The following is a 20488-nucleotide window of genomic DNA, read 5'->3' as shown; positions in this document are numbered from 1 at the left end:
AGAAGGCATCTAATATGTCCACGTGTCTTTTATGCCATCAAATAAAGTACTTCTGTCAACTAAATATTTCTACTTTCACGAGGCTCTGGAAACACAAAAGTGCCAAATAGAACAAACTTCTCAAATCACAGCTCACTTTTTGTGTAGCTTGTATTTGTATGTGTGTATATATATATATATATATATATATATATATACAGATACATACACACATGCAAGCCAACAGAAAAGTTTCATTTCTTTGTTAATAAGGGAACAGTCAACTTTGTTAAAAGAAAAAAAAGCAAAATAATAAGCACACAAACACATATATACACATACATTTCACACATACCTGCACTGATATATGTATACGTGTTATTTTGTAATGCATGTATTTTGTTTGTTTCAGTCATTTGACTGCAGCCATGCTGGAGCACTGACTTTAGTCGAACAAATCAACCCCAGGACTTATTCTTTGTAAGCCTAGTTACTTATTCTATCGGTCTCTTTTGCCGAACTAAGTTACGGAGACATAAACACATCAACATCGGTTGTCAAGTGATGGGGGGGGGGACAAACACACAAACATATACAAGTATATATATATATATATATAAAACACCATTATTTGTACCATTTACAGCAAGATTTAGAATGATTATTTGCATATTTATTTTTAACATGTCAAGGCAGATTCAGATGCAAAATATGCTGGTCATTGTAGAGTATGTCATAGGAAAACAACTTCTCCCATTTATGACAACAGGCTGTTCAACACACTCAGCTCATTGGTGCACACCATTCTGGGACACCAGTGTTTTGGAATGCTTTAGTCTCATCAATCAGAAGCAGCCAGAACTCCAGACCTAAACACAGATGCTGGCTTTTGTTTATACTTTCAGCAAACAAATTGTTTTCTGGTTGGTGCTTATATCTACTAACTGATAAAAAATCATTATTTGTGTTGTGTACAACGAAATCTGAAATGAATATTTGCATATCTATTCTTAACACGTCTAGGCAAGTTCCAATGCAAGATATGCTGTTCATTGTAGTGTACATCATAGGAAATGATGACAGTGTGTACAATACACTTGGCTCTGAAGTGGCTTGAATTGTAGAAACAGATTTACATTTTTTCACTGCTCTACCTACAAATTCAATTTGCAAAATCCAAATTAGATTTGTTTGCCATACCTGAAAACATGTAATATTTCAAGATTTGCTTGAACACTTCATAAAACAATCAAGTGCATCAGTGATGATGGTTATGTTATTTCATAACTTACTGTAGTCCCAGACTGACCAAAGCGTGGTTAGTGGATTTGGTGAATAGAAACTTAAAGAGGCTTAGTGCTGTTTAAGCCGTGTACAGGGATTCTTTCAGTAAAGTGAAAGTCGACAATGAATATAGTAAAGAATTTAGTGTACAGGTAGGATAATAATTAGAGATGAACTCAGATCTTGTATTTAGGAAATTCATTAATTTGTTTTATGCTTTTAGGAGTCACTTCTCATGTGTTCATAAACTGCATCTTTTTGTACCCTTCATACAGTATGTACTTCACTCTATTATTTTCCATGTCATATTAAAATCAGTGTTTCATTGTGTTAAGAGCCAAATGAAAGAAATTTGATAAAATCGTTTTCTGTTCAACAAGCCTGAAGGATGAAGTATGGTGAAAGTAATGTTGTTTGATTTTCCCTGTCATTCCCATATAGTGCTTATGTTCTATCGTTTGTGATTTAGCAGGGGTTTAGGGATGTAAGTAATTTTATCTTTAAAACCAATGTTATTAAAGCACTATTGTAATAGGGAGTTGCCTATTACCAGGTACTGTTGTAGTAGGGAGTGTAGGGCAGCAAGACTGGATTCATCTACACCATCGAATGCCCCATACAAATAAAGAATGATCCTATAGGCTCAGCTGTTTTTTGTTTGTGTGTGTTATTTTTTATATTATTACTGAGGCAGAGTCCTTAGAAACTTTGTGTGCATAATAATTTCTTTGTTGTCTGACACAACAGAGTAGAAATTGAGAGATCAAAGGGCAAAAATCAACAATATCGAACTGAGTGACCCCAACAATGTTTATTATTAAAATACTTAAACCAGTTAATTATTGAACTACTTTCCTTCCATTTCTGGAGTCTGATTGCGTTTCTAATTCAATTATTAATCTTACTTTAGATATTCACCCTGATTTAGCTAGATGAAAACACATTTTCACTTAAAAGTAGAATTTTAGTGAAGGTCTTTATCTTTGAGTTACTCGTCACGCTTAACCTATTTTGATATAACAATTTTTAGGTTTGCTTTTACCTCCAATATTTACATTGTATGTGTGCAGTCTTCTGCCTAGCCAGCTTCTCACAAACCGTCCAACAGATACCAGCATGGAAAACGGACGTTAAATGAAGATGATGTTGATGTACATTCGCTAGTCTGTGCATACTTGGTAGTAATATTCTTGTTAAGTAATCATGTATGTGTTATTTCTACTTTGTGTACATTGCTGGTATTTATTAGAGAAAATAAAGAATACATATATTTTTTTAATTTGTTGAGATACATAATGTCAGCGCGAAGTTTATTTTGATAAGATGTAGCATACATGGAGAAGTGTGTGTTTTAGGGGCCTGTTTCGAATAGTATTAGGTTTTCAATCTTTGTGGAGAGAGACTTTATTGATAACCTTTACCTGTATGTGTATGGTACACAGGTAAATAGGTAGTGTCAGTTCAATACCACATACAATTCACAACATACTATGTCTGATACATCGGGTCAATCCTCATTGCAAGCCGCCGAAAAAAGAAAAATCCCGGAGTCTAATTTCAACACTAAGACTAAATACTGAATATTAACTATATAATGCTATATATATATATATACATACACACACAGTATCGTATCATCTATCAGTATGTGGATGTGCGTCTGCATCAATCTTATCGTTCAGTTACAATTAGTGGTTTCGGAATGAATTCTCAACGCGACAGTGCGAGATCTCTCTTTCTTATATATATATATATATATATATATATATATATAGGCATATATATATATATATATATATGAATATAGTTATTAATGAAAGTTTGAAGTTAGTGAGTATATTTTGTGAACATAAAAAGCAAACGTGTGTATATGTGATCATAACGATACCTGAGTTAGTATCTGTCGGTGTATGTGTGCATCTGTTAGTGTATGTATGTGTGCGTGCGTGTGTAACGAAGTATTCTTGATGCGAAAACCAAGTTTAATAGTTTTAGACATATTTTTATAGATATACAGTAAACAAGGCCTCACAAAAAATAATATATGCTACATAATATATTTGAGATATAAGAGGCAAAACAATTGACGAAAAAAAGTACGTAGTAACATAATCTCTGACAGATTGTATGTTATGTGAAATAGACTGGGATATTGCAAGAAGAAAAATAATACGAATTGTTTGAATAAATATGACGCATTTACCGTATTTTAAATGTATAATTCCATGATATGCAATAAAACCAATAATCATAATAAAAGCGACAAATTTTGCATTCTCAACATTGAGGTAGTGAGTTATTTCGTGTGTAGCAGAAGTGTTTCTGGGTGTCGCGGTGGTTTGTCTGCTGCTACAGTGTGGGTCCGCCATTCCGCGATGAGCCTCGTGTTTACGAGTGATCTCCCTTTCATATCGTTCTTCACTTCATACTCAACCGGCCTTTTCCTTTGTATTTAGGATTTAGATTCTTGTGTCGTATACGTTTATTTCTTTAGAAATATACAAACAACGTCAAATTGTATAGTCTAACGGCTAGGCATTTCTCAAGAGCAAACATTATTGGGATAAGTGAAATGAAATGGCTTCCATGTTTGTTTCATTGAGAAATTCGCTTTTCAATTAGGTTAGTTGTGGCCTGGTGGTAAGAAGTGTGCGTGTCAACCACATGGTTCTGGGTTCAGTCCCCCTGTGTGACAACTTGGGCAAGTGCCTTCTGCTATAGCCCTGGCCTGACCAAAGCCTTTTGAGAAGATATGGTAGAAGGAAGTTGAAAGCCTGACGTGTGTGTGTGTGTGTATAATACATACATACAAAGGGCGAAATGCTTAGCGGTATTTCGTCTGCTGTTACGTTCTGAGTTCAAATTCCGCCGAGGTCGACTTTGCCTTTCATCCTTTCGGGGTCGATTAAATAAGTACCAGTTACGCACTGGGATCGATGTTATCGACTTAATCTTTGTTTGTAGCCTCTATGTTTAGCCCCTTGTGGGCAATAAAGAAATAAGAAATAATAATACATACATACACACACACATTCGTTTGTGTCTCCCTATCTTGACATCGTGTGACAGCTGTAAATAATTGCCACCGTGATACAAGCTGTGTAATTCATTTCCAATATTCTTGAAGAATATGTCTGGTCATGAGGGAATAATATCTTGTGAGTGGGTAGTACATGCGCAAAAATTTGGTATATGAACTTTTGATCAGGAAATGGGCACTATGTACATTATTAGCGCTATGTAAATTATGATGTCCTCAGTATTGCCCACTAACATTAACAAATGCCAAAGTTCTGGTTGAATAAAGCATGTAAACACTGATGAATAAGATACTGTACTTATAAAACACAACTCATTTTCCCCATGAAATTCAAAGTCCTTCAGTGAACAGTTTTCTGGTGTCTTATCTTTTACTTGTTTCATTCATTGGACTGTGGTCATGTTCCTCCCATTCTCCTTCTGCAATCTTGCAAACTTACCCACCCACTCACTCAATCCAATCTTTGGTCTCACTTCACTTATATACACCACCCTATAACTTGAGCGCAAAGTAACCCTTCCTCTATCCTAGTCCTCCACCTCAGCTGAAGGGTCTTGTCTTGCAAATTATTGCTGCTGGTGCCACAGAAAAAGCACTAAGTCCACACTGTAAAGTGGTTGGTATCACAAAGGGCATCCCACCATGCAAACTATGTCATACAAGAGAGAAATAAGAATGGTAGCTTGGTGTCAAGTTTGATGCCCCTTTCATTCCATAGCCGATGACAGAGTTTGCCAAATGCGTTGGCTACCTTTGCAAGATGGTTGATGATTTCAAGGGAAGCGCACAAATTCACATTACTACCAAGATATGTAAATGACCTCACATAATTTAGGTTTTTCCCATCAACCTATATACAAGTGTCAGGAAAATTGTGAACCGGTGGCCTCTGCTTGACACCTCGAATTTGTTTAGGAGTAGAGCAAGGTTGGTGGATTACTTCCGTCTTCTTTATGCTGATAGTCAAACCAAAAGCTTTACATGCAGCAAAAATACCACTATAGAAGTCCTTGAGCTTCCTCTAAGGGGGTCTCTACTAGTGCAGTAGCATCTGCAAAAAGTAGATCATGAATGATACAAGTACATAGCAACGTTCTGGCTTTCAAACGCTGATGATTGAATAGATCACCACTTGTTCAAAACTATTATCTTGATATGAGATCACCATGTCGCGCACATATGGTTGTGATACATGTGCCTGGTGTACCCTTATCAGACGGGTAGTCATGATGGGTATAATGGGCTTCGTATATTTTACCCCAGTGTCACTTTGATGGTATGCACTGCTCTCTCACTCAATAATAATAATTATAATAACAGCAATAATAATAATAATGATAAATTATTTCTATTATAGGCACAAGGCCTGAATTTTGAGGGAGGGGGTAAGCCAATTACATCGACCCCCAGTACTCATCTAGTACTTATTTTATCGATACCGAAAGGATTAAAGGCAAAGTCGACCCCGGCGGAATTTGAACTCACAGCGTGAAGACAAACGAAATGTTGTTAAGCATTTCGCCCGTCGTGGTAACGATTCTGGCAGCTCACCGAATGAATAATAATAATGCTAATAACAATAATAATAATAAACCTTTCTACTATAGGCACAAAGCCTGAAATTTTGGGGGAATGTGCCATCGACTAGATCGAACCCGGAACGCAACTGGTACTTAATTTATTGACTCCGAAAGGATGAAAGGCAAAGTCGACCTCGGCGGAATTTGAACTCAGAACGTAGCGATAGACGAAATATCGCTAAGCGTTTCGCCCAAGGCCTAAAATTTTGAGAGAAGAGGCTAATCGATTACATCGACCCACAACTAATACTTATTTTACCAACCCTAAAAGGATGAAAGACAAAGTCGATTCCAGTGGTATTTGAACTCAGAAAGTTAAAACTGATTTCATCCGGTGTGCTAACGATTCTGCCGGCTCGCTACCTTAACCGATAAAAATAAAACAGTAACAACCAAACTACTTTTCGTTTCTTCAAGACGAAGCTTGCGCAGCACACGATCCAAAGGACATAACTCTTGATGACACTAGGATAAACTAAACCAACATGGCGCACAGACTGTAAGTAATACCGCTTCAATAACATATTCTGAGCCATTTATAATAATCTAGCTAGCCACATTGAAATTTTTGCATGTGTTTTACTTCCATATAGTCCTAAATTGTTGTGAAATTTTTCTTAAGAATGGATGGCATATGTTTATGCTTTGTCGATCATCGAAATGGTCGTTAATTTTCATTTCCAAAGCAAAAGACAAAATCTCCTCCTAACTCTCCTGGTTTATTTATCTCTCTCGTTTACCTAATATTTAATAAAAGTCTGCTTCCATCGCTGATAACTAATATATATATATATATATATATATACACACGCACACACATAAGCATACATATGTGCGTGTGTTTACACAAACATACAACGTTTATTATATTTGTAAAGTAATATACTTTCTCTGTAGATTTAAAACATCCCATATAAATACCCTTAAATAACGAAGGACACATTAGATTAATGTAGACCTCCATGCACTTATTGGTCCGCACAGGAATGCTTTTCATCTCAAACAATAATAAACATTATCCCAAATCATATTCATTCGAAATCTTATCCTGATGATATTAGGGGTCAGGCCTATATCTTAAGTAAAGGCACTGTCATGCCTAAGTAAATACTCTTTTATGTAAGTAAAAACAACGATGAAAAAATATCCTTATTCTTTGAAACAAGACCAGAGGATTTTTGGAATGTCTGCATCAAGTTTACTGTGTTTTGCCTTTATTCAATTATTTTAACTAAATTTCCTTCATGCTGTCTGTGTTAAAGCCAAAATTAATAGAACAAGGTTACAGTTAATGGAATCGACAATAATATCATTGAAATTAGACCGATCGAAGAACTGTATAAGATAAAATAGTCACTCGGTTTGCCAGAAATAAAAGTCAAATTTTCATCAAGTCATTCATTACCGTCTTAAACTATAAGGACTCGTAAGAAAATGTAGTTCCAGAAACATTGCGGCTGGAAGCTGGACAGGGTGGCCACTTCTAAAACGCTTTGGGTCATTTATCAGGGTTGATTTGGATCCAAACCATAACAACTCCTCTCCTACTCAGTCTGAAAATGGTTATGCAGTCGCTCGACCCATTACGAATAAGAGCTAAATCTCTCCCAGATCATACCTTATTGTCTTTAAAAAAAGCAAAGTACGTTTTAGGCTTCTAAAAAAAAAAACTGGATGATCGCATCTCTGCTTCATCAAGACAAACTTACCTTACGGATTAGTTGGTTTGGTGTTTTGTATATTCTGAGTTGATATGATAAGTGCCAGTTATATTCTGGAGTCAGGTATAATCCTTATAATTTTGTGTATGACTGTCACGATGGTGTTTAATTATTTCATTTGTTATGTCCAGACGAGAGAGTGATATCTGTGGCTTTTACAAGCCTTCTGCATGTATTTTGTTTTTATACAGCTCATGTTAAGGCCTTCTGCTATATATATATATAGAAAGTGTTCAAATATTTTAGAGTCTCTTTTAAGACATATGAACTACTGGCCAATATAAATATGTGTGTGAGATTATCATCATCATATACTTCATCCATTATCTGTGCTGGCATGGGTTGGATGGTTTGACCAGGGCTGGTAAGCTGAGGGGCTGCATCAGGATCCAGTCTGATTTGGCATGGTTTCTATGGCTGCATGCCCTTCTTAATGCCAACCACTCCAAGAGTATAATGGGTGCTTTTATGTGCCAGTTGCATGACACCAGTATTTGCCATGGATGGATCTTCCTTCTCAAGCACAGCGTATTGCCAAAGGTCTTGGTCATTTGTTATTACCTCCGTGAGTCCCAGTACTTGAAAGGTGTTTTTTACGTGCCACTGGCACAGGTGCTAGTTATGCGACACTGGCACTGGCCATGAGGCCCAACGCTCAAAAGATACTTTTTACATACCACTTACGTGCCACTGACAACAGCCACGACTATGATTTCACTTGGCTTGACAGGTCTTCTCAAGCACAGCACATCACCCACCAAAGGGTTCAGTCACTAGTCATTGTCTCCATGAGGCCCAACGTTCAAAGATCATGCTTCACTACCTCATCCTATGTCTTCCTGGGAGAAGAAGCCCCAATATTTCATCACCATCTTTCTAAACAAATTCAGTAACAATGCCATCATTCCCAGGGGCTTTCTTGATGTTCATCAATTTTACAGCTACAGGTGGAGCATCAAACTGACGAGTCACAGGAGCCTGTGCAAGCCCTTTGATTTTTGATCATATATGTGCATCTACATACATACATTTATCCATCCATGCATCCATCTATCAATCCATCAATCAATCATATAATGTTATTTAAATTATACATTTGATTACCTTGATGTAGGCCCTTATGGAAACGGTGTATTCCTCAGTATCCAATATACTGGAAAGGCGATCCACAACGCTATTTATTTCTTCCACAATTTTGGATGAAAATGGTAAAACCAAAAGGAAAAGTTCCACCTAACAGAGTTCAGTTCATTGTACATCCACAGTAAGTATAGTTTTTCTTCCTCTATTTCAAAGTCTCTCAGAAATTGATTAGCAGAAACCAGCATTGGTTGTCAAGCGATGTTGGGGAGACAAACAGACACAAATATATACACACACACACACATATATATACATATATATGACAGGCTTCTTTCAGTTTCCGTCTACCACAAGGCTTTGGTCGGCCTTAGGCTATAGAAGACACTTGCCCAAGGTGCCACGCAGTTGGACTGAACCCGGAACCATGTGGTTTGTAAGCAAGCTACTTACCACACAGCCACTCCTACGCCTTATTAAAAGTGTGTGAGACAGCGCCAGTGGTGTCAAAGTAGAAAGAATTCAACAAGAATTCAGTTTTATGCAGTAACCACACGGCTGAAACACTTTTGGGAAAGGTATGAAAGTCACAACTCCTATTTATCTATACCATGAAGTCAAACAGAAAACAGGTGCTTAGTTTTTATTTCAGCTTTGTTTAAATTAGTTTAACAGTTTATTTTTGGTCTTCAGTATATTCTAAGCAATTCTGTATAATCTCTTGTGTACATGCACACACACTCACACTCTCTCTCAGGTTGCAATCACTTGTTTTCTCTGTTCTTTATTTTGCAGGATGAGTAAAATTGATATAAAAAACTATTTAGAGAAGATCTACAAAGTCCCAGTAGTGTCTGTTTCAACAAGAGTTTATGAAGGTGAGATCATCATGAATATTTTAATGCCTACTTGAAATAAAATCAGCACTGTTGCATCAATGAATCATTTATTGGTTTTTGTGACAATGAAGCTCTTGTCAGTTATACCTCTCTGTGGTACCTTGTGCTAAGCAGGTAGATTTAACCTATTATGAAACTGAACATTTCATGGTCATGGCAGCCATGCCTTTCTTAAATATTGCTCCTGTAATTTACTTGCAATTGCTGCCAGTTTCCTTTTTTTTTTCTTTTAATATCCAGGTGAAGAAAAGAAACACCCTGAAAAAAGATATGTTGCTTTCCGTGAAGATGATTACAAAATGGCATTTGTTCAGTTGGTGAGTAAAAGAAAAAAAATCCATGAATAATCTTATATTGTAAAAGTCAAACTCATCTCAACTTGTCTGTCTGTCATAACATGTGTAGAAGGAGGGAAGAAGGGGAGGAGAAAAAGTTGTTGAGAGAAATACAGTAAGAGAGAGAGAGTGAAAGATAGATAGATAGGTAGTGTCTTCACCATATAACTAAGTTTTGATTTAAAACATGGGAATTTTAAATGGAACTCTGTCAGCACAATGCAACACAGACTAACAAATATTTTTACTGGTAGCACAGTGATGGGTAGCAACCTGGTTAGTATAATTAGGGAGGTAATTGTAGTTTTGATATGTGTAGAAGATTGTTTGGGATTTTGTTTTCATTTGTATATCTTTATTCATTTACAATAAGCTTGTTATTATTAATTAGATTGAACTTGCAATCTTTCCTCTCACCAAACCTTTGTTTCCTCTAAAATATTACAAAGCAAAATTGGAAGCCTGTTCTTATATGAAATTAACTTTTTATTTCTAAGCTGCAATGGGAGATTCTCCTTGTATAGTGATCAGCAAATTCTCACTAACAAATGATTTAGCTTAGATATGGGATATTTTCTAATAAATTTATCATAATTTTTTATGCTTGTATCTGGCTGTAGAAAAATTCTGTCTCAATGCATATAAAAGTAAACATTAAGACATAATATATATTTAGTTGCTAGAAATTCTTGCTATAGGGAGGTTTATGGGGTTACAAGGAAAATTACATTGTAGGGTTTGAAGTTTAAGAATTGAATAAATATGTCATCCTTTTCAGTTCATTTTTATAAGTTATATTGTTATTTTGATTCCCCAGGGTGGAGACCACACATTTGAATTTCCAGATATTTTTGATGGAAAGAAAACCAATATTGAGAAAGAAGTTGAGGAATTCAAAAACCTGAAGAAAAAACAATCAATTGATGAACAAAAGAATTGGAGTAAACTTTCTATACCTCCTTGGTTTAGATAATAATAACCTTCATAATATTGTAGTTTTTGAAATTAATAAATTTGCAGTTTGTTATATTCTTTGTTTACATTATTATCATTGTAGTCTGGCTCTATATGATCTGAATTCAAATCCTGTTGTGGTCAACTTTTCCTTTCATTCCTCTGGAGTCTATAAAATAAAGAACCAGTTGTACATTGATATCGATATAATTGACTAACATTTGCCCCCAAAATTTCAAACTTGGTGAAATAATTATCATCATCATATTTCAGCTCTTTGTGTTCTGAATTCAATATCTGCTGAAATCAACTTGGCATTTCATCATTTCTGGGTCAGAGAAATAGAGTACCAGTGAGCACCTTCTTCTTCCTCTAAATTTCAAGCTCTGTGCCTATATTAGAAACATTATGGCAGAATCGTTAGCATTCCAGGCAAAATGCTTAGCAGCATTTGGTCCATCTGTGTGTTCTGAGTTCAAATACTGCTGAGGTCAACTTTGCCTTTCATCCTTTTGGAGTCAATAAAAATAAGTACCAGTCAAATACTGGGGTCACTGTAATTGACTCACCTGCATGGAAAATGGACATTAAATGATTATGATGTGTGTATGTTTCTTTGTGTCTGTGCTTGCCCGCATCCTACCTCACTCAACAGCCGGTGCTGTGGTGTTTATGTCCCCATGATTTAGTGTTTCGGCAGAACAGATCAATAAAATAAAGATCAGACTTAAAAAAAAAAGTACTGGAGGTGATTCATTCAATTAAAAATTCCTCAAGGTGGTGCCCCAGCATGGCCACAGTCTAATGACTGAAACAAGTAGATAAAATACATAAAATATATATATAAGAAAAAAGAATTTAAAAAAAAAGGATTTATTACAGAAATAAAGTGAACTATGAAATATAGATGTATAACAAGTATGACTTCAAGAAGCTGTTGCTGACCAGAAATATACAAATTTGTCTCCACCAACAGCAAATATTGGTAGGTTTAGATGCCATGTAAGTCCTGAGCCCACAGCGTATGACTGGGACATAAGTAACTATAAAGAAACAAAAGAAACACAGTTCAACAGTCATTTTCAATATGGTTATATCAAATAGTGATCAAAATAACATTACACATTGCTGTAACAACATATATAACATTGAAAAATCATGCTGCCAAATTAATAAATAGGTAAGGAGCGGATTTTTAGTCAAAGGATTGTGAGTTCATTCTCCACCATTGGTGCCTAGTAGTCTGAATGTTGTGCTCACAATCATAAGATCATGTTTTGATATTTGGACTGGGGGGTGTATTGTGTTCTTGAGCAAAACACTTCATTTCACATTGTTCCAGTCCACTCAGCTGTAAATGAGTAACACTGCAATGGACTAGCATCTTATTCAGGGAAAATATTGTGATCGTGGTCACTTGTACACCATAGAAACCAGGAAACTGCACATGAATCCTTGGGTTTAAGATAGTAATGTTGAGGTTGATGATGGTGATTGGAACTGCACTATATTTTTGAAAATAGTTAAAAACTCTTTAAGGACTCACCGACTTTTTGTCTACATGTTCCCAAGCTGTTTGAGAATGAGTAAGAGGTCATCACTGACATAGGTACAATATTCAGGAGAAAGAGTTTACGCCTGCTTCATAATGAATTAGAAACTGACAACCCTGAGCGAAAAGGTTCTGAAGAAGAAACCCAGTTTTGTGTTGCAGTTTTGAATGTGTAGAAAATATGAAGTGACATTGTAAATAGCGATTTGGACTGACGAGAGATCAATACAACAAAATATTTCGATTGTAGTTGAAGGAGCAATTAAAGTATTCGAAGGAAGAACAGAAGTCATAGACATGAAGTATGCAAAAGAACAGAGAATGGAGAAATACTTCAGTAAACATTTGAAAAGGTTTAACAATGATACAGCATGCATCATTTTTTAATCTTATCACCCTCAGGCTCCATTTGATCACTTCTACCCACTCTTCTCTTCTAAAATGTGAGTTGTACGTAGCTCCTCTACATAGAAAATTAAAACTTGTTCTGCTCTGGACCCTTCTCTTGTACTTTTACTTGTCTTTTGTCCCTCAAGTCCTTGCATAAAGTTGTTTTTTTCCCTAGGGGTCCACAATCTTGCAAACTGTGATAACCTCACTAGTGCCAGTGGTATGAAAATAGCACCCACTACACACTGTAAAGTATTAGGGAGGGAATCCAACTGTAGAAACCATGCCAAATCAGACACCAGAGCATGATGCAGTCCTTGGGTCCATCAGATCCTGTCGAACTGTCCAATCCACACCAGCAGGAAACATGGATGTTTGATGATGAGGAGGAGGAGGAGAAGGAGGAACATTTATTGCAATAAACTGAGGCGGGTTAAAGTCTAAAGAATGAAAGCTGTCAGTAAAAAGAAAATTTACTGCTTACAAAAGAAATGGTGTTTTTTTTATTTAGTTATTTATTTCTGTTACCACTTACCTGTTGACCTTTGACATTGAATAATTTTACTTGACAGCCTGGATGTCCAATGGTGGCCAAAAGGTTGTCTGAACATTTACACCAACGAAGCTGAGTAATACCATCAGGATGGGCTTGTTTCTTATCAGCTGGACCACTGAAATACGAAACAGTATACTGACAGAAAAATAACAGCAGCAAAATATTCGTTAAAATTCCCTTGTTATTTTAAACCTTGGTTTGTTAGATTCCGGAACAGAGAAACAAAGTATAAATTTGTTGAGTAACCTCAGCTGGCTCAACTCAAGCTAATCAAACATTTAAGAACATGACATAAGGTTACAACAGAGCATTGGACGCTAGACTGTTGCACTAACAAGAACATGGAGGCAGGGGAAACAACTTAGGTGCATGGCTATCTATGCAGCTCTTCAATGGAGAAAGAGCATTCAAGATACTCGGAACTGACAGTGGGAGTCATCTTGAAGAGAGACTAAGGAGAAACAAGAGTTGGATTGAAGTTCCAGTGTGCAGCCCTTGCATTTAAACCCAGTTGGAGGATATGACATAGACAACAGCCAAGAAATCAATGGCATGGTTTGCATTTATATCTCCATCCACCAAGGTACTGTGGGGGCTATAATTCATCACTGCTAGTAGCAGAATTAACAAGTGATCTTTAGCTTGCAATGCTCAATGCTTATAGAGCTCGACACAGTTCTGTAGTAAAAGCACACAATAAAAATAAAACTACTGAACTATAATAATAGTAATAATGTTTGTCATGATGCGTGTTTGAAAGTTGTGCTATAAACAACCTTAACTATGAAATAAAATCAAAGTTATAATCAAAATTTTTATAGTAATGAAACAAAGATCTATAAATTTAAGCATCACAATAGAAATAAGAGTATGTATAAAACATGATTTTTCCATGGGGATAGCTAAGTGTCATCATCATCGTCAATAATAATAATCCTTTCTACTAAAGGCACAAGACCTGAAATTCTGGAAAAGGGGACTAGTCGGTTACATCAACCCCAGTTTTTCACTGGTACTTAATTTATCAACCCCGAAAGGATAAAGGGCAAAGTCAACTGTGATGGAATTTGAAGTCAGAACATAAAGATGGACAGAACGCTGCTAAGCTTTTCACTCAGCATGCTAATGATTCTGTCAGCTCACCACCTTAATAACAATAATAATATTTAACATTAACAATAACAGTCTATAGTTTTATTAAAAAATAATATCATATGCTACGTAAGAAATCCCTTGTACACCAAACCGCACAATGGTGTGCTGACCAGCTTTTGTAACTACATCAGATGAACCTACCTAGATACAGAGGAATCAAACAATATCCAATCTGTGGCTGCAGCAGCAACAACAGCAAGAGAATTGATATGGCACCAATCTGCTGCCATGAGTGGGGCTTGACCACAGTCCAGTGACATGATAGGTTGTTGGTTATGAAGACTGAAAAACCGAATTATACCATTCTTTTGTGCTACAAGAATCTGAAGAGAAAAACAAAAGCCATAAGTTAAAAGTGACTGACAACAAGAAAAGTGTTTCCACTGAAAATAACATTTTATTTAATGAGAATGAAGTTGTGATAGAATGGTGAAGATAAGGAAAGACAAATTAGGAAATGAATAAGTCTGAATGTGTGTAGACATATGTGCACGGATGTGTGTAGACACAATAAGTGTGTGAATGGTTAAGAAGTTTGCTTCACAATGACAATGTCCCAGGTTTGGTTTCACTACACGAGTTCAATTCTGTCTGAGGGAAAGGTCATTTGTGATAGAATGGTATCCTCTTCATGTGTTTCAGCTATTTAACACCACAGAAATCAGAGATAGGCTGAGGCTCAACAGGAAGTGTGTGACCATGAAACAACAACAAAGGAGTATCAGTTGTGATGTTCATACATTTGCCTAGGATATTTATCAATAGCACACATGAAATAACTTCAAGTAGTAACAGAAGTTGAGTCAGAAAGTCATTTGAACCAGAACTCAACACCACCACCACAACAACAACAACAACTGTTATTAATTTAGGCACAAGGCTAGTTATTAGGCGGAGGGGATTAGTCAATTACATCGATCTCAGTACCCAACTAGTACTAAATAACATTACAAACATTTTTGTCTGACACTCTACCGATTATTTGAACCAATAATAACAATATAAGGAAGCTGAACTAAAATATAAAAGTTTACTTTACCTTTTTGGGTTCTTCATAGTGCCAACAAACACTGACACCTGGTGACATCAGGTAAAAACACAACACTTCCTTCGTTTTAGATTCCTCTCCACTGGTCTCCCATATTCTGCAGGTATTATCATCACCAACACTTGCAAGCTGTTGCCCTACATTTGGTTCATAAGCAATTGCATTGATGAAGCTTTTATGACCAGACAGCTCCTGAACATAAATTCCAACATTGACAGAAATAAGAAATGAAATCATATTGTTTTCTATTTATAAATACATTTTTTTAATGAGGATTTTAACCCTTTATCATTCAGATTACTTTATCAAATGTAATACTTATTTAGTCACATTGCCTTGAATTAATCCTGCATTATTTTGTGGCTTTGAGATTTTGATGATGTGATTGTTTACTTTTAGAATGACATTGTAGGATAGATGTGAGAGGCTGGATCTGGCTGGTTTGAATATAAAAAAAGTAGAATATTTGGGCTGGATAAATGGTCAGAAGATAAAGAGAATATAAGACTGACCATTTATGATACGGACACCTGAGGGTCAAAGAATGACAGGAAAACAGAAGACAATCTAGTAATATACCAGTAAAGAAGGAGAAGCAATGAATGATAGGGTATAAGGACAAAGTAGTGAGATAGATAGAAAGATTACATGACGGACTACATGGGGTGAACTTCCACTCTTAAACGGTTATAAAGGAATAGTTTTGATAATACAATACCTCAACAACTGGTTCCTTTTTCAGGTCAAATGACACAAGCCTTATGTTATGGTCCATTCCTGCAGCAGCAAGCCTGGTGGCAGAAAGAAAATATTTATAACAAAACAAACATTAATAAATATTGGTGATATTCCATTCATCCATCCATCTATACATTTTCTTTACCCCCTATTCCTAGGAGGACTGCCAGAGTAGAGTCCTCAGGTACCTTGTCCATAAGGTCCTATCAGAAGTAACCATCATTACACTTTGTCACTGAATTCCCAAGCATGACCAACTGATATTAGGGATATTATCCAACCATCTCATTCCCTCCCATCTACATTACTTCATTTCTTAAAAGATTAACTCAGCACTGAAACCTATCGTTAGTGATTGACCCATCTATTCTTAGTTTGACTGGATTTACACATGAGGTATTCCATGGAAAACAGATGTTAGATGATGATGATGATAATGATGATAAGACATTTCAGAAGATTTTACTTTCTATTCTTCAACAGTTACTGATCAGCACATAGTAAAACAATCTTGGTTTAGAGACACAATGAAATGTTTGCTGTAAATATGAACTTAAAACAAATGAACAGGCAGGCTAATACTTTACCTATTAGCACTATGACTCTGTCCAATATTACTTTTGTAGCCTTCTCCCTCCCTCAAAAAATTACTTGCTGGAAATAATTAACAATGCTATAATCCTACACATGGACATTATTCTCCATTGTTTTTCGTCTCTAAAACTTCACTTAATCAATGACTGTGAAGATACATACTTGATAAAATTTGTGATATGAGAAACAGAAGTGTCTGGACTCCAGCTGAGAGCAGTGATGGCACAACCGGCTTGTAATATTTGTAATTCTTCATATTCTATGTTTTTTAATTCTGCATCTTCTTCCTGTTGAAAAAGAAAAGAAAATTTGAAAGGTTTGGACAATAATAATGTAGATAATAGCAACAACAACAATACCAAAACATGGAGCCCGAAAATAGAAATAATTCCTATAATAATAGGTACATTAGATATGGTTAAAAAATGTACAGACAAATGCATAACGCCAGGACTTATATATATGTGCGTATAACATACAGAAAATAACACGGCTTGACACTACATGTATCATATGTAAACCACTTTCGATAAAATAAAAATAATAACATCAAAACAAACCACAGCACATACCCAAGGCACACATAACTGTGCTCGGTAGTGCAGTGAAAGCAGGTGATAAAAATAAGAATATTGAATAATAATGATAATAATAATAATAATAATAATAATAATGGTTTCAAATTTTGGCACAGGGCGAGCAATTACAGGGAAGGGAATAAGACAATTACTTTGACCTCAGTGCTCAACTGGTATTTATTTTATTGACTCTGAAAGGAATGAAAGGCAAAGCTGACCATGGCGGAATTTGAACTCAGAACATAAGGACAGACCAAGCATTTTGACAGATGTGCTGACAATTCTGCCAGCTCACTGCCTTAACATGCTAATGAATATCAACTAAGAAATTAATTATCTGATTTATTGGCAAAGGTCAGTGAGGAGAAGGGGATGAAGACACAACTTTCTGTTTGCTTGTTTACTGTATCTTTTGATTGTATCACATTTGGGATCATTAATCCTAAAGGTACATGGCCGAGTGGTGAGGGTGTTGCAATCATGATTGCTAGGTTGTGGTTTTGATTCCTGGACAGAGCAGTGTGTTATGTTTTCAAGAAAAATACTTCATTTCACACTGTTCCAATCCACTCAGCTATAAAGGAATAACTTTGCAACAGATGTTGCAGAGGGGAATGTTGTGATCTTGGTCACTTATACATCGTAGAAACTGGGTAGCTGGCCCCTGTGAGCCCTAGGACTTGAGACAGTAATTTACTTTAAATGTGACAGACATATTAATACAAGTTGTTTTTATTGATAACATATCCTTGATATTCAATAGTAGAAGATAATAGTTTAATCAGCACAGTCTTCAGCTTTCATCAAGTTAATATTTAGTTCTAGGTCAGTCATGATTGAGCAGAGTGATGATTAAAGCCGTTTCAGCTATAACCATCCTGTCTTTTAGTGTATGAGGGACTACACTGTTTGGTGTGACCTCCTTCTTTATTTAAGACAGTTGGTAACAATCTGGTTGTTATTTCTAGAAGGTCAAGAACTACATGGAACAGTCTGGTTGTTCAACCTGCTAAAAACAGAAGTCAAATCTGCAAATCCCGCTTTACTGCTTTTCAAAAAACAACACAGTCTTCTATGAACTTTCTCATAGATTAAGAAAAAAAAAAGAGGGTACATTAGCCAATATTGTTATAGATAAACGTACAGATAGGAATGGTCACAGTGGGAACGCCTTTGATCATAGGTTTGCTTAATCAGAGTTGACCCGGGGCTAAACGACAACAATCTCACCGATTATAAAAACCCAATTTTTGGTATCTCTGTTTTCACTCGCTGATATAAGCAGTATATTAAAGAGGCATAAATACCCGTCGTTCACCAACATTATGGAATAGTAAGAATTACCTGATGGAGGACGAAGAGCTATGCTAGAAGTCATTAGTATAATAAACAACAACAATGCATTGAAACGGTTGTCTGACAGGCTAGAAATAGCAACAAACTCCCTCTAAAATCAATCATATCGGAAGTTATGTTGTACAATGTGGTTCTGGATATATAAAAGGACGGGAAAGTCACAAACTAAACTACAACTAACAGAAAAGCAAATCTATCACCGGGAGTTCGCATTTAATTTCAGATCTCATTCAGATGAGTAACGATTAAACTAAAGTACAAACGATGTGTGTGTGTGTGTGTGTGTGTGTGTGGAGAGAGAGAGAAAGTATTTGAGACATTTATATTGCTTCGATTTGCTTCGTGTTTGTTTACTCGGCACACCAGACACAAACACAACATTGTATAATAATCCTTACCAGGTTGTTAGCAGAATAAATATCAATCATAATCAACGTTGATTAACAAGGTACTCAGTCTTCTAAAAAAAAAAACAAAAAAAACGCTTACCGGCTTCGAAAGAAATCAATAATTGGGATATACATAGGTTCCAACGATCTTCCAAAACGCTAGCTTTCATTATTATCATTATTATTTTAATTTCCTTTGCTTGAACAAGATGATTCGGATTTATAAGGGAACATAAGTTATTAGCAGCATGGTGTAAAAGGTAAAACGACTTTAGCCTAAAATCGAACCCGAATCGCTGACGAACTCAGTATACGAAAAACTCATCGCTTCATAAATATGAAGTCTAAGTTAATTACAAACAACAAACAAGTACAAGCAAATGTAATTAGAAACACAAAATTAAAAATATGTGAACTCACAGGGAAACGGCATGAGATAATAATAATGCGGCTATTTGTGCCGATTGCCAATAATTTACAGGATAATCCATAAGGAGAAAACTCCACAACTCGAGCAAGATCTTCGATCTGAATGTTGTAGGTACAACTTTTATTGATGTCAATCATTTCTGCAACTGTTCAATATTCCAATGGATTGGTGTAATTCGAATCTCTACAGAATTTATGAATGAAGACACGGTTTCGGCGCGAGAATAGATTTGAATTACTTCTGGAAGAATTCTTATTATTATTGCTTTATTTCTTTAAGTTTAGTTATTCAGAGTTATTTCCCTTCTACTTCCTTTCTCTCTTCGTAACACATTGAAGTTGTCTTCCCTTGCTATAAACGCGGTATGTCAGTCGGTGCTTCTTTAAGCACGTTGTCAATGCTGGTCAAGATGACCCATGTTCAAAGTATTCGAACTAGGAGGACATCGGGCAACATACCGCACTAGATATAATAGATCATATCCTGCCCTTTCAACCATATCTACGACACTATATTATTCGATGGTTTCCTTTCATTAGAAATACAGTACATGTGATTTGTAAGAAATTTGGCTGCTATTTTTAACAAGCTAGGTTATCCTGTTGAGGCTTCTGCATAGTTGTGGTTTATCTCTATCTCAACCAAGCATGAAACAGACCTATGATTAAAAGAGGTCCTAACGTGACCATCCCATCTTATTTATTCATTTTTTTATTATTTGTACATCAAGCTATATTCACCGTAGCGGTGAATATAGCTTGATGTACAACAATAAGATTGTGATGTGAAGGAGATTTAGCTACTATTCAAACATGTCTGGTGACAAGGAG

At 35.9% G+C, this 20488-nt stretch overlaps 3 protein-coding genes across 4 annotated transcripts in view; 1 reads left to right on the top strand and 2 right to left on the bottom strand.

Moving 5' to 3' along the window:
• Positions 1 to 3674, bottom strand: part of LOC106868097 (N-acetylneuraminate 9-O-acetyltransferase) — a 62880-nt gene extending 59206 nt beyond the window's left edge. For both annotated transcript variants that reach the window (XM_014913213.2, XM_014913215.2), the window contains exon 1: positions 3467 to 3674. In XM_014913213.2, the coding sequence (XP_014768699.1) occupies positions 3467 to 3632 (166 nt within the window). In that variant the 5' untranslated portion in view covers positions 3633 to 3674. The remainder of the gene's footprint in view (positions 1 to 3466) is intronic.
• Positions 3675 to 6015: 2341 nt separating this feature from the next.
• LOC106868101 (39S ribosomal protein L23, mitochondrial) lies at positions 6016 to 10945 on the top strand. Its single transcript, XM_014913221.2, has 5 exons — positions 6016 to 6382; positions 8719 to 8868; positions 9480 to 9562; positions 9824 to 9900; positions 10736 to 10945. Exons 1-5 carry the CDS (start codon positions 6369 to 6371, stop codon positions 10889 to 10891), a joined length of 480 nt encoding a protein of 159 aa, XP_014768707.1. The 5' UTR covers positions 6016 to 6368; the 3' UTR covers positions 10892 to 10945.
• A 784-nt stretch (positions 10946 to 11729) lies between these two features.
• LOC106868100 (nucleoporin Nup37) lies at positions 11730 to 19991 on the bottom strand. Its single transcript, XM_014913220.2, has 7 exons — positions 19649 to 19991; positions 17068 to 17192; positions 16292 to 16364; positions 15565 to 15765; positions 14667 to 14848; positions 13350 to 13485; positions 11730 to 11915 (listed from the first exon to the last, which is right to left on the bottom strand). Exons 1-7 carry the CDS (start codon positions 19793 to 19795, stop codon positions 11799 to 11801), a joined length of 981 nt encoding a protein of 326 aa, XP_014768706.1. The 5' UTR covers positions 19796 to 19991; the 3' UTR covers positions 11730 to 11798.
• Between the last annotated feature and the right edge of the window lie 497 nt (positions 19992 to 20488).

This window comes from Octopus bimaculoides, chromosome 21 (assembly GCF_001194135.2).
Source record: "Octopus bimaculoides isolate UCB-OBI-ISO-001 chromosome 21, ASM119413v2, whole genome shotgun sequence".
NCBI lineage: Eukaryota > Metazoa > Mollusca > Cephalopoda > Octopoda > Octopodidae > Octopus > Octopus bimaculoides.
Note: the sequence above shows the minus strand (reverse complement) of the source record. Positions and strands in the feature narration are given on the sequence as shown.

Bases quoted from the DNA above. Each gene is read 5' to 3' on its own strand.
- LOC106868101 (XM_014913221.2), top strand. The intron at 8,869-9,479 runs GTAAGTATAGTT...TTTATTTTGCAG, and splicing joins CAGTTCATTGTACATCCACA to GATGAGTAAAATTGATATAA. The intron at 9,563-9,823 runs GTGAGATCATCA...TTTAATATCCAG, and splicing joins TTCAACAAGAGTTTATGAAG to GTGAAGAAAAGAAACACCCT.
- LOC106868100 (XM_014913220.2), bottom strand. From the start codon at position 19,795: ATGATTGACATCAATAAAAGTTGTACCTACAACATTCAGATCGAAGAT. The intron at 17,193-19,648 runs GTGAGTTCACAT...CTTTTTCAACAG, and splicing joins TTATCTCATGCCGTTTCCCT to GAAGAAGATGCAGAATTAAA. The intron at 13,486-14,666 runs GTAGGTTCATCT...TTCGTATTTCAG, and splicing joins TTTGATTCCTCTGTATCTAG to TGGTCCAGCTGATAAGAAAC.